At 43.7% G+C, this 12,759-nt stretch overlaps 1 protein-coding gene across 1 annotated transcript in view; it reads left to right on the top strand.

Annotated features, from left to right (window-relative positions):
* The first annotated feature begins 1,222 nt into the window (after positions 1–1,222).
* ADAMTS20 (ADAM metallopeptidase with thrombospondin type 1 motif 20) overlaps positions 1,223–12,759 on the top strand; it is a 183,701-nt gene continuing 172,164 nt past the window's right edge. Inside the window, exons 1-2 of the mRNA XM_042948461.1 lie at positions 1,223–1,313; positions 1,822–2,183. Coding sequence (XP_042804395.1) covers positions 1,223–1,313; positions 1,822–2,183 — 453 coding nt within the window. The remainder of the gene's footprint in view (positions 1,314–1,821; positions 2,184–12,759) is intronic.

Genomic DNA, 12,759 nt, shown 5'->3' with positions numbered 1-12,759 from the left:
TTACAGAATTTGAGACACGAGGCAACACACCTGGATCCACTGCTACAGTAATGGTTGAGGAAAATGAGTAGGGATACATGGGGTCATTTGGGTATCATACAGGGAGGGCCAATAATATTGTGAAACTACCAGCAGGAAGTCTCATAAAATGACAGGCAGCTACAATGGCAGGGGCAGATACAAGTTTTGTGGGGCTTGACGTTTCTATGATTTGAGGAGCTCTTTATACAAAATGAAGTACAAAAATGAATATTAAAAGGAAAAAAAATGACAACTACGGGAACTGTGGAGACTGAGCAATTCATTTAGCATTTCCTTAGACAACTCCCAGAAATTCACACCCAGCAGTGCTTGCTGATTGCAACCTCGCCTTCCCCTTTGCACCTACAATGCTCTTAAATTCCCAGAGCACACAGGGGCCCTTGCCAATCAAGGCAGGTCATTAAGCTTCATTGGAAGAATCCCTTGCCTTCAGGAACTTCCCGCTGTAGCTTATTTTGTCTTGCTTGAGAAGCCTAAAATTACCCTGAAACCTAAATAACAGAAATTTTCCAACTGATGCTTTTCGTTTCACTGTAAGAACTAAAAAACCTCACACACCTATCACCTTTCTGGACCTCGGCCGCACAGCTTGCATCGGTGTTGGGTGTTACAGGTACCGGGACGTTGTCCAGCTGGCCCTCGGGCTCCACACCACGTTGCTCTCCCGGCGCCGGAGCCCCCTGGGACCGCACTGCGGGCGCGGCTGGGAGTTGGGGGCGGGCTGCACGCGGGAGGGAGAGCACCGGCCGCGCCTCCTGCTGATTGGCCCGGCCCTGCCCGTGGAGGCGGGCTCTCCCCCGCGTTCGCCCGGCCCGGGGTGGCTATATTGGCACCGTTCCTGCTAGGTCGGCTCGCTTCCTCGCGTGGATCTGGACCCAGGGAGAAGGCGTCTGAGGGCAGTGAGGGCTCAGGGAGCGGAGCGAGGCTGCCGAGAGCGAGCCGGGAGCTGTGGGGCTGCAGTGCGATGAAGCAGCGGCTCAGGGAGCGGAGGCTGGCGGTGTGGCGAGACGGTCCGGCCCGGGGCCGGGACTGCTGCTCCGGAGGCTGCTGAAGGCGCCGCGGCGGCCGGCGCAGAGCACGGCGGGCGAGAGGGAGGAGAGGCTGCGGAGCGCGGGGAAGCCGGGCTGGGCGGCCGGCGGCTCGGGTTGGCCTCCCCGGTTGGGATCCCCCGGGTGGAACCATGCGGGTGGCCAAGTGGCTGACGGGGCTGCTCTACCAGCTCTCGCTGTTCATGACCAGATCTTGGGAAATTCACTTGCACCCCAGGCAAGGTAAGGTCACCGCCGGGCGCCTTCAGCAGCGGGGTGGGGGCGAGGTGGGGTGGGTGGCCCAGCCCGTTGTGAGGATTGTGGTCCTGCAGGGGCTCGCGGGACTCCCGGATCAGCCAGCCCCAAGCATCCTGAGAGGTTGCGGCTGCCCCGGGTTTCGAGGAATTGTGCGCGCCGGGCACCGTGTCCCTCCCGGGTCCACGCGGTGGGGGCGCTTGGGGGCAGAGGCGCGTGCGCCCGCAGGGCACCAGTGGGCTGTTGGGAAGCAGAGAGGGATGGGAGAAGGAGTGGGTTGTTCAGGGCCGGGCGTGTCAGGGTCTTTGGGAAGGTTGGAGCGAGTCGGGGGTGTGGGAAAGCGGAGCACGTGTGTTCGTGTGTGCGCGCGCGCTCGCCAGCGTGTGTGCATTTGTCGTGCCCCTGGTGTATCTGGACCTGGGGCGTTTGGTTGAAGTCTGGGGTTGGGACGTTGGTAACGCGCGGGGGCTCAGGGGCCCTATTTCTGTGGTTGTAGAAGCCCTGGTAAGGACGCTGACCTCCTACGAAGTGGTGACCCCCGCGCGGGTCAATGAGTTTGGCGAAGTGTTTCCTCAGAGCCACCACTTCAGCCGGAGGAAGCGCAGCTCGGAGGCCCTGGAGCCCCCGCCATTCAGGACCCACTACCGAATCAGCGCCTACGGGCAGCTCTTCCAGCTGAACCTGAGCGCGGACGCGGCCTTTCTGGCCGCTGGCTACACCGAGGTGCACCTGGGAGCTCCCGCGCGCGGGACCGAGGAGCGCAGCGTGGTGGCCCCAGATCTACGCCACTGCTTCTATCGAGGCCAGGTCAATGCTCGGGCGGATCATACGGCGGTCTTCAGCCTCTGTGGAGGCCTGGTAAGTGTCCTCTGGCCCCTTGGTATTTTTCTGGGGACCCAGGTAAGGGCTGTGTTCAGAGAGTCAGTCGTCATTGGGTTTTCCCCGAATCGATGGTGACCTGAGAGGTCAGAATGGGTTAGCAGAGGGATTAACACCCAGATGAACCCAACCTGAGGCCACCCCTTCCTGCCATGGGGGAGAGGCATTTGGAAGATCTGTAGTCTCTACCTGCTGGGCAAAAACTGACCCTTTCCGCAAAGGTGGGCGACTCCTGAAGTGTCAGATGTTGAGCTACTGAGTCAGGGAGTGGACCTATGGGGCCTGTGCCACATGTGAAATGTCTCTTCCAACAGGGCAGGTGATACCACTCAGACACACGAATTCCGGACCACTTACTGAAGCTGACTCCCCTGAATTTACTCAAATCTCCTTGAATTTAGAAGGAAATGAAAATGAATATATGTAAAACGAAAAGAACTCGAAAAGCTGGCTTTTTTTTTTTTTTTTTAGTATGGGGGTGGCCATAGAGGCTGAATCTGCCGGTGTCTAAATTTCACATATTTGATAGGGTATCTACAGAGACGTGGTGCCAGTAAATGAGAAATGATCATTAGAGTGACGGGAGTAAGATTTTTGTGTAAAAGGAAAAACCTTATTGTGGAGGGAGGAAATAAAAATAATGGGTTCTTTGTGTTCCTCTCCCTTGAAGGCAGAGGTCCTAACCCCTCCACTCCCAACGATGAACTTCTTCAGCAGGACCTTTTCTGAGCATAACTTTAAATGTGTAAAACTTTAACTAGCTTCCTTTTTAAATACAGTAGTCAAAATGTTACAAATACAGTAGTCAAAATGTTACAAATACAGTTTATGGTTTCACAATAAATACTTCATCAACCCAGCAATCTTATTGGGGCGGGATCTATTCACTACTGTAGTGGCAAGAAGAATAAACTGGATAGCTACATAACTGATACAAAGGTATCCTTTTATTGGGAACAAAGTCACAATGTCTGTGGTTCTACCTATGATCAAAATGAATTAAGTATCAGGGGTTAGTGAAAATAGGTCTAACACTTAACTGTCCAAGTTTGAAACTCCAGGTTTCAATAGTTTTGTTAAAATAAACCGACTTCATTAACTCTGATTAAAGACAAGTTCAAGAAGAAACAACTAGGAATTTAGTTACTGGATTCTAGCATTCAAATGTAATGCTTCCTCTCAGGTTAATTGACCTGAGATGTCTTCCTGAGTGTGAGTATTGGTCTTGACTAAGTAAATTTTGGAAGATCTACTTGCTGTTTTTCATGTTACTTTGGCCTTGTGTTTACATGGAATGTCTTGAACAATTTCCTTTTCTGCTGTATCTAAATAGAAAGCTTGAAACATCAGAATGGCAGAAACACACTAATATTTACACAGCCACCTATATATCAAAGGAAAGAAAAATATTCCTTCCTAGAACCTCTCAATGTGTAACTGGTCTGGAAAATTCTAGATTTACTACCACAATTTGTCATGGTTAATGTTTTCTTGATTTAGTATTTCATGGCATGGAAAAACATTCCAGATGGGAAACATTATTAGGAGTGATGTTTCTGTTCATGTTGATTCATAATGCTGGTGTAGTTCAAATTATTATTCAATTTCCCCTTTTTGAAATCAAACAGTTGGAAATGTTTTTAGGTCTTGACTAGAGTTATCCTCGCCTGTAACTATGCCAATTTGGATATAGTTGTCTAAGTTCTGACTTATGTATATTTACTTTGCTTTTGAAAATGTATTGATATTCTCAGACTTTAACTTTTTAAAAACTGTATACCTATGTAAGTGTTTTAATTTTTATAAGGCTGCATTGAGGACATCAGTCATGGTAGAGCAAGAACTTCGAGTGATGGAGCAAATATCAGCTAAGAATCTTTTAATTAGTCATGATCCAATTACTAAAAGTCCAAGTTACTAAGAGAAGTGGCATTTGTCGGTTTTTGGTATTTCCACTGGAGCCTATATTAGCCATATACGTACTACCCGTAGATCTTGCTACCCCAACTCCATTAACTTCCTTTAGGTTGATGGTGTCAAATAACTGAACTCCTGGTAGGTTCTATAGTCCGTTTGTCACTATAACCAGTTCTTCATAGTCTCAGATGAGTCTTTAGACTTGAATAATGTGGTACCCACAACCTGGATCAGTTGAATTGTTTAAAGATCAACTTGGATACAATGCCTGTGAAATTAATACTAATCTTCTGGCCCTGCTCCTTCTTGCTTCCTGACTGGTCTTTGTATGTGACTGTGATTTAGCTTTGACTTGTCCATTAACCACTGAGGTTGAAATTTACTGAAGGATTGTTGTTAGAGCTAGTCTTAAGTTCTTTTTCTAGTTTGTTTTTGTTGCTTTAAGTTTGCTTTTAATTATAAATGGATGTTGTACTTTCCTTAAATATCTTGAAATGAGTATCTGATTTCCTCACTTTATTGCTAATGTGTACTGTCTTTACATTGCTAGGCTCAATCTTACATGGACTGACAAAAATGGACCCCATACAGGAGTGTTCATTCTGAGATCATTGTTTGGGAAGAAGGTGGAGAGATGGCCTTCTAGTTCCTCTGTGCCTTAGTTGTTTTGCCTCTTGTACCATCAGTGTAATTCGAGATCTGAACTTGGGGCAGCCTCTGCTCAGTCGAGTCTAATGGACTCCCCTCCTGGGCTCTCACTGCTGCTGTGTATCCCTGTGAGCTGTGGCTGTAGCCCTTATTCTGTGTCTGACTGCTGGATTGTGCAGCCCTTATCACTTTGCTTCTGCTGCTGTACCTTCCCTATGTAATGTGGTTTGGTGATGGCTGTTGGTGATCTTCGACTCCTCTAAGTGTCTGAAATCCTCCATGGTATTTGAAATTCAAGGGAGACTTAGTTCTTCCCTTTGCTAAATTCTACTACATCCCTAACTTTGTGAAGGGTGTGTGGAGGAGGAGGGATCCCTTTTGGAGGGTCTCTTCCCTGAATCCCACTTAACCTGCTGAAACTCTACTTTTGGCAGTCCCCTTAAACTAACATGCCTTTGTCTCTAGGATCTACATCCTCAGTGGAGAAGTTGGCACATGCACATCTTTGCATCTGTTTCTTTGGCCTCCAGTCACCCTTTTTTTTTTTTTCCCTGGGTGAAGAAATCTGTAAAGTTCCTTTCCACATCTTGTTTAGTTGACTAGTTCTCTTTCCATCTTCTTACTTGAGGTAGCCTCTACCCTTTCTACCGTGACTATTGAGGAAGGAGATGAAAACCAAAGTGTTTCCAAAATATCTCTCTATATGGAGCTGCTTACAAAAAATTGACACCTCAGCATGAATCCCATTTAGTGGACTGCTAGTGCTGGATTAACCCCAAACAGGTGAACTTTAATTCGTATGTGGTTAATTTTTTCCCCATTATTCAGAAGTCTTCATATTTATATCTTTCACTAAATCACAATGCCTGAGCTAGTACTTAGTGGCTTTTTTTATTTTGAGAGGGGGGGTATGAGCAGGGGAGGGGCAGAGAAAGGTTCCCAAGCAGGCTCTGTGCTCCCCATGGAGCTCGACTGCAGGCTTGATCCCATGATCTTGGGAAAATGACCTGAGGCAAAATCAAGAGAGAGACGCTGAGCGAGCCATCCAGGTGCTCTTTAGTTTTAACTGTTTGGAACCCAAGAATCAGGAGCACAGGGTCTGCCAGAAGTCTTTTTCATGTGTGTGTCACTTGTGCTTTTCTGTAACTTATTTAATCCAGTGGCGAACTGTCACAGAATGTACGGTTACCAGGCCTTAATACTCCTGTTTTCAACTCTAAGCCTTGCTCTTATGGTCCTATTCTCTATCTTCTCATAATGTTAGCACCCTTGCCAAAGTAGAGATCAGTATTTACTAAGCTGAACTTTTGGTATATACTGGTCAGGATGGCACATGTAAATTACATACAGGCTTTTCCTAACAGCCCCTGGGGCGACCAGTCCTCTATTACCCAGTGGGTTCCCTTCTTCCCAAGGCCCTCGGGGACTAACCTTACTGCCTAGACTGTTAACTTCACTATTTCTTGGTGGGATTTGAAGCAATGCAGTCGTCTTGGTTGAAAGAAACTGTTTCCAGATGTCCTAAAACCAGACCCTGCATCTGGCTTCTACGGTGTTCTCCTACAGTAACTTGCAGTGGTGCTGGGTACTTATTTGAAGTTTCTCATAACCATTCTGCTGTGTGTCAAGCACTATATATATATATATATATATATATATATATATATATATATATATATATATTTCATAAGGACCTCTCAGTTATTCAAATACTCCATCAAATACGCTATCAGGGAGAATTTCTTATATCTCTTATGTGAATATTCTGTTAGTTTTGGTCCTCCAAGAAATGGGTGACAAGACGGGATTGTGTGACTAAGCATTTTATGTAGGGGAAGTACCTATGTTAGAGAAAATAAGGAACTCTGAAATGGAGGATGAGAATGTTGGGTAGAAGCATCCAAGGCTACTGGGGAATCTAAGCAAGGTTCGGTGAAGCTTGCCTGAAGCCGAATTGGGCTGAAAGAGGAGTCCCATGCCCCCTAAGGAGGGGTATACCCTCAGTATCCTTGCCACACTCAGTTACTGAATGGGAGTATCACTTGAGAGATGGCTGGGGTGCAAACTAGGATGGGTTTCAAAAGCTAGTGGCTGGGACCCTTGGCCAGTTATGCTTCGCATGTTCAGGGCCATCCTATACTGCCACCAGGCACACAAACCCAAAGTCTGATGATGTTGAGAGGAGTGCAGGACGTGTACTGTGTGAACTTGGAGAAAGGAGTAAGAGCATGGAGACCTGTGCTGGAAAAGGCCTCTCCACTGGACTTTAAGAGGGATAACTCCATGTGGATCTGTAAATTCAAGGGCAGCTCCTGGCCCTGTGCAGCTGGAAAATAGGGTGGATTGGGAGATGAGGCTAAGGGAGACATCACATTAAAGCGTGGACTTGTGAAAGCATGAGGCTTGAGCTGTGGTGGTGGGGGGGTTTGATGTGTTGGGAGGGTCCTCTCCTTATGCAACGCTGTGCAGGGTACCAGGGATGGCAGTGAGTCACTGAAAGGACCACTCTTGCAGTCTATGGGAGGGGAAGAAAAGTCACTTAATGTGGTTGCAGCAATGAAGGGAAAGAGTAGGTGCCTGTGTGAGGTATGCTAATGTAGACTAGTGGTTCTCAACTGAGGTCAGGCTTGCTTTTAATTCTTATAAAACTGTCCAGTTAGCTAGCTTACAGTGTATACAGAGTAGTCTTGGCTTCGGGAGTAGATTCCCATGATTCATCACTTAGATACAACACCCAGTGCTCATCCCTCCACCCTCAGTTTGTTTTCTGTATTTAAGAGTCTCTTATGGTTTGCTTCCCTCTGTAACATTTTTTTTTTTTTCTTTTCCTTCATGGTCTTCTGTTATGTTTTCACTCCTGTGTGGAAGTTGAGAAGCTTCTTTCTCTGACTTCTTTCACTTAGCATAATATTCTCCAGTTCCATCCACGTTGCTGGAAATGGCAAGATTTCATTTTCATTGGCAAGTAGTATTTGTGTGTGTCCACATCTTCTTTATCCCTTCATCAGTTGATGGACTCTTGGGCTCTTTCCATAATTTTGCTATTGATAGCACTGTGAAAACATGAATCAGCACTCCTGTACCCTTTGGATAAATTCGAGCGGTGCTGTTGCTGGGTTGTAGGGTAATTTTGTTTTTAATTTTTTGAGAACCTCCACACCATTTTCCAGAGTGGCTGCACCAGTTTGCATTCCCACCAACAGTGCAAGAGGGTTCCCGTTTCTCCACATCCTCGCCAACATCTGTTCTTTCCTGAGTTGTTAATTTTAGGTATTTTGAGAGGTGTGAGATGGTATCTCAATGTAGTTTTGATTTGTATTTCCCTAATGAGCATCTTTTCATGTGTCCATTAGCCATTTAGATATCTTTGGAAAAATGTTTATTCCCATCTGCCCATTTCCAATAATCCAATAACTGCCCAATAATCCAAACACCTGGGTTATTTGTTCGGATGTAAAGTTTGGGGAGTTCTTTATAGATCTTGGATACTAAACCTTCATCTGATATGTCATTTGCAAATCTCTTCTCCCATTCCATTGGTTGCCTTTTAGTTTTCTTGATTGATTCCTTTGCTGTTCAGAAGCTTTATCTTAATCATGTAGGTGGGGGCATTTTTCTCTCGTGTGATCTTTGGTGATGTTTGGAGACCATTTTTGCTGTTACGGTTGTGGGGGAGGGTGGTATAGGGAAAGCTATTAGCATTTTGTAGCCAGAGGACAGTGATATGGCAAAACTTCTCCCAATGCATAGAACAACCCCCTTCACAAACCATCAAAATGTTAGTGTTGAAGTTGAGCAGCCTTATAAGAGGACACATTTGAATTTTGCACCCTAAAAGACCAAAATGATTTTGATGACTTAAATGACTGCATGATCCTGTAACCATTAACCAAGAAAGCTAATGACAGAATGGGTGGCAAGGAAGAGATAATTATTCTAGAAACAGGTGTTTGGTTCTAGAATAGGTTTATAATAGTTGAACTTGAATTTACTCTTGGTCTAGAATGTTCTTTCTCTTAAACTCATCGTTCTTCAGATCAGTTTTAAGCCTTTTCCCTGATTTTCTCTAGACCAAGCTGACCAGGCCTGCCTTTATTCCACTACTGGATTCCTCCTTATGTATCATATATCGAATTGTAGCTGCTGACTCTTCTGTAGACTTTAAGTGCAGGGATGAGGATTGTAGCACCCAATGGAGAACATAGAAATGCTCAGGTGAAAGAGCTAAAGCAGCTTTTAACATGTGCAAAGTAATTACACTAGTTCATTACATCAGTCCTAAATGCAAGGAAATTTTTAGCAATTTGTTGAAGTACTGAACATACTTTAAAAAGTTGTGCATAGGTTAAAAGATAACTAAGTTGTGTTTTTCATATGGGTTTATATTGCACTCTTGTTACGGGAGGCTTTATTTCTGTTTTGCTTGTACTTCCTGTTTTCCATAAAATACTTAAGCTATCCAAGAAGGTATTTATTACATACTAGCCACTGTTAGATATTGGTGGTAATGTCAGTACAAGAGTGTTAAACTTCTTCAAATATTCATGAGCGACATAAATGCTGTATCAGCACAGTAATAGCATGAAGACCTACTGGTTCTTGACTGCCTTAGTCCCAAAGTGACACACTACCGTTGACATTATGCTAATGACTGACTTGATGTAGATGAAAAGGGCTGGGAAATGAGGGGCAGTGATAGGACAAGGAGGAGGATAGAATATATGCTAGTTGTCACCACCAATCTTGGCCACGGGCTGCCCTTCTTTTGGCCAAATATCCACTTGTCCTTTTCTTCCTGCACAGCAAGCCTACCTCTCTCATCTACAATGAGACCACCTGTTGGGGGCACAGTCTTCATCCCCAACCCAATATGCAGCATGACTGTGACCCTAATCTTAAACTTCCTACGGGAAAAAGAGAAACCTGATTTATAGCCATTTTGGACAACTTCTGAGGAGGGATTGTGGAGCCTTGCTACCTTGGCAGGAAAGCTCTTTAATCACCTTCTTGGATTCCTCTTTCTGGACAGCCAAGTCACCAAGGCCCCTGGTTCTGTTCTCTGGGTGGGTCTTGCCCATCGCTTCATGGCCACATCTAAGATTCTGGGAGGATGCTGTCTGGGGGGGTGGAGATGGGGTTGGGGCAGGTTTTAGGAATGCTGAGGTAATTGAGGGGCTATGGTTTATGTTACAATTAAAGCAATCGGGGCTTCTTTAGTCCAGGCTCGTGGTTTCTCTGACAGTTTGGTACATAAAAAAAACAAAAAACAAAAAACTTAGCTGACTTCAGACGGCAGATTGAGTTTTGGTAATTACTTCATGTTAATTATCTATGACCGTTGCCAAAGGCATTCACGTTAAATCTGTGAATACCAAGAATATCTTCTAAGGAAAAGTGAAATATTGGATTTTTCCCTTACTGATAAAAGTCCAGCTGTACTAAAGTAGAACAAACTATAATAAATCGTAAACTTTAGGGAAAACTATACCAGGAGACATAAATGAAAAAATGATATATTTTCCTAAATAATTGAAAACTACATATGTTATTTGTAAACTAGACTATAAAAAACATGCTATAAATATGACAGATGGTCTGGCAGGTATATGGCATGTGTCCTAGATGTTACATATATTTTCAAGTAGCATGGACTTAAAACATTGCCATAATCAGTCATGAAGATATTTCCATTATACGTCTATAAAACAATTCTGAATGACTTCTTAAAGTTTCTGATTGTTATAATGCCTTTAGGTTTTATGTCTTCAGATATTCCAGTTAGAAGTTGAGAGAGGCTATCCTGAAAACTCCCTAGACCTCCCAAAATGTTGACTGTTCTCTACCCTTGTGAGTTCCTAGAATTTCAAAAATCCCCAGTGCCCACAAGAAATACTACAGAATTTCCTTGTTGTTGTTGCTGGGACACCACTTGCACCAGGGTCATTTGGCTATATAAGGCTTGGGTGGGTGAGTCTGGAGTCGTCCTCTTGATCCTCAAGGGCAAGGATTGGTGAGTGTGCTCTCTTTTCAGAGGAAGTATTGGCAATGCATTTTCCCTTTATTGCCTCCTCCCACTTTTATACTGGAGATCTGGAGTTGCCTTGTGGAATGGGGAGTAATGAATGTTGCCAGAGGAAAAGGACTCCTCTTGAAAGTCTTAGAATTTTCTACTTTAGACAACTGGAGCCAACTAGATCTTCTTCATATTTGAAGTGTGTGTATGTATGATGCTATTTCCTAGGCGTGATCAGTGGTGTTATGAGGAAATGTAACGGAGAAAAACCTGCATCCAATGGAGTAGTTCAAAATAAAAATGAATCTGAGTTAATCTTCATGATCTTTTATTACATAATTATACTCTTCCTAGGGGGAAAAAGGGTGGCTGTAATGTGTGCGCGTGCGCGCAGTTTGTTTTTTGAGAGTGGGCGGGGACAGAGGATCCCAAGTGGTCTCTGTGCTGACAGCAGAGAGCCCCATGTGGGGTTGGAACTCTTGAACCCTGAGACCATGAGCTGAATCGAGGTCGGACGCTTAATCGACTGTGCCCCAACATCTGTGTTTTTAGTGGAGAATTTTTTATCCTATTTCAAAATCCATCTCAAAATCACTGATGTTTTAACAATACTGCCTTTCTCAGGAAATTAGGTAGAATTATTTCTATTCTACAAGTTGTGGAATGGAGAGTCCAATATGAAGTGACTTGCTTAAGCTTCTGTAAGTGCAAACACAGATCATCTCCTCCAGCTCTCTTATAAATAGCATTAACCTGATTCTCCTCCAATTTATGAAAAACTACCACCACAAAGACCAAAATACTACTAGTGATCCACCCCTAAAATTAAAACTCAATTTTCTTAATCATTGAGAGCAATTGGTTCCTAAAATTCTTAGAGGCTCTAATTGCCCTACTCAATTGGAATTTATGTTTGAATGTTCTGTACTTGCCAATGCTAATGTGATAACTATAACTGACTTTGGAAAAGTGTCCAGTTTATATTCTACCGGTTTTTACTATTTAATGAAATCTGAGTACATTATTAGTTGTGGCTACAGTACATGTGTTTGCCATGTATCTGGAAAAAAGTATGTATAAATGGCACAATACGGAGGAACATTTTGGAAAAACAATTACATATATAAAAATACTCTACATAAAAATTTTGACCTATGAGAATAAATTGGAACCAGTTGTATGTATAATTGCTTAATGCTTCTCAATACAGCTTGGTAAAAAGATCGTTGTTCAAGTAACTGGGAAACCCTTGCCCAAGTGAAAACTAGTTTTGCTGCTTTTAATAGTCATAAAAAGAACGTGTTTGGAATTTGATTGGCATTTCTCATGAATCAAATTGCAATGCCCCTCTGCAGACAGGCAGGTTGCTAAAAATATGGCATGATCTAAATAGGATTCCATGAACCACCTGTTTTAAGTCTTCCAATTTCTTACCAGGTTCCTTTCCAAGTTTAAAAGCTTCCTTACAAGCCTTTAGGCAAAGCTCTAATATTTTTACTTGAACAGAAAGTCCCCTGCAGTGGGGTGGGTTATAGAAAACATGATGGGAGTAACATACTTGAGTTCCTCATTGATAAATACAGAGGAGTTACTGTGAGGACAAATGATTCTTTAAGTATTCCTAAAACATAAGGTTTTTGTTGGAGAAAAGCCTTTGAGTTATAAAAGCAATATTCTTACCAGGCTACAGTGTTCTGGTACAACTTAAAAGGAAGTTCTGATGGACTCTGGATAGAGCTATTTTCACTTTTCATGTGGGAATACAAGCTTGACCCCTGTGCAGTGTTTTTGGAACATTATGCTAGAAAAACCCCATTGTCAGATTTTGATCCAAAAAAATTAAAAAATTTCCAAGGTAGAGCTTCAGTATAGCTTTCCCCAGTAGTTTGGCATTCAAAGTAGTTTTGTAGATGCATTTAGATATGTAATAAGCCACCTCCTGTCTATTTGTATCTTTTACCAAGATACTATCACATT

Source organism: Panthera leo, chromosome B4 (assembly GCF_018350215.1).
Source record: "Panthera leo isolate Ple1 chromosome B4, P.leo_Ple1_pat1.1, whole genome shotgun sequence".
NCBI classification, from domain to species: Eukaryota; Metazoa; Chordata; class Mammalia; order Carnivora; family Felidae; genus Panthera; species Panthera leo.
Note: the sequence above shows the minus strand (reverse complement) of the source record. Positions and strands in the feature narration are given on the sequence as shown.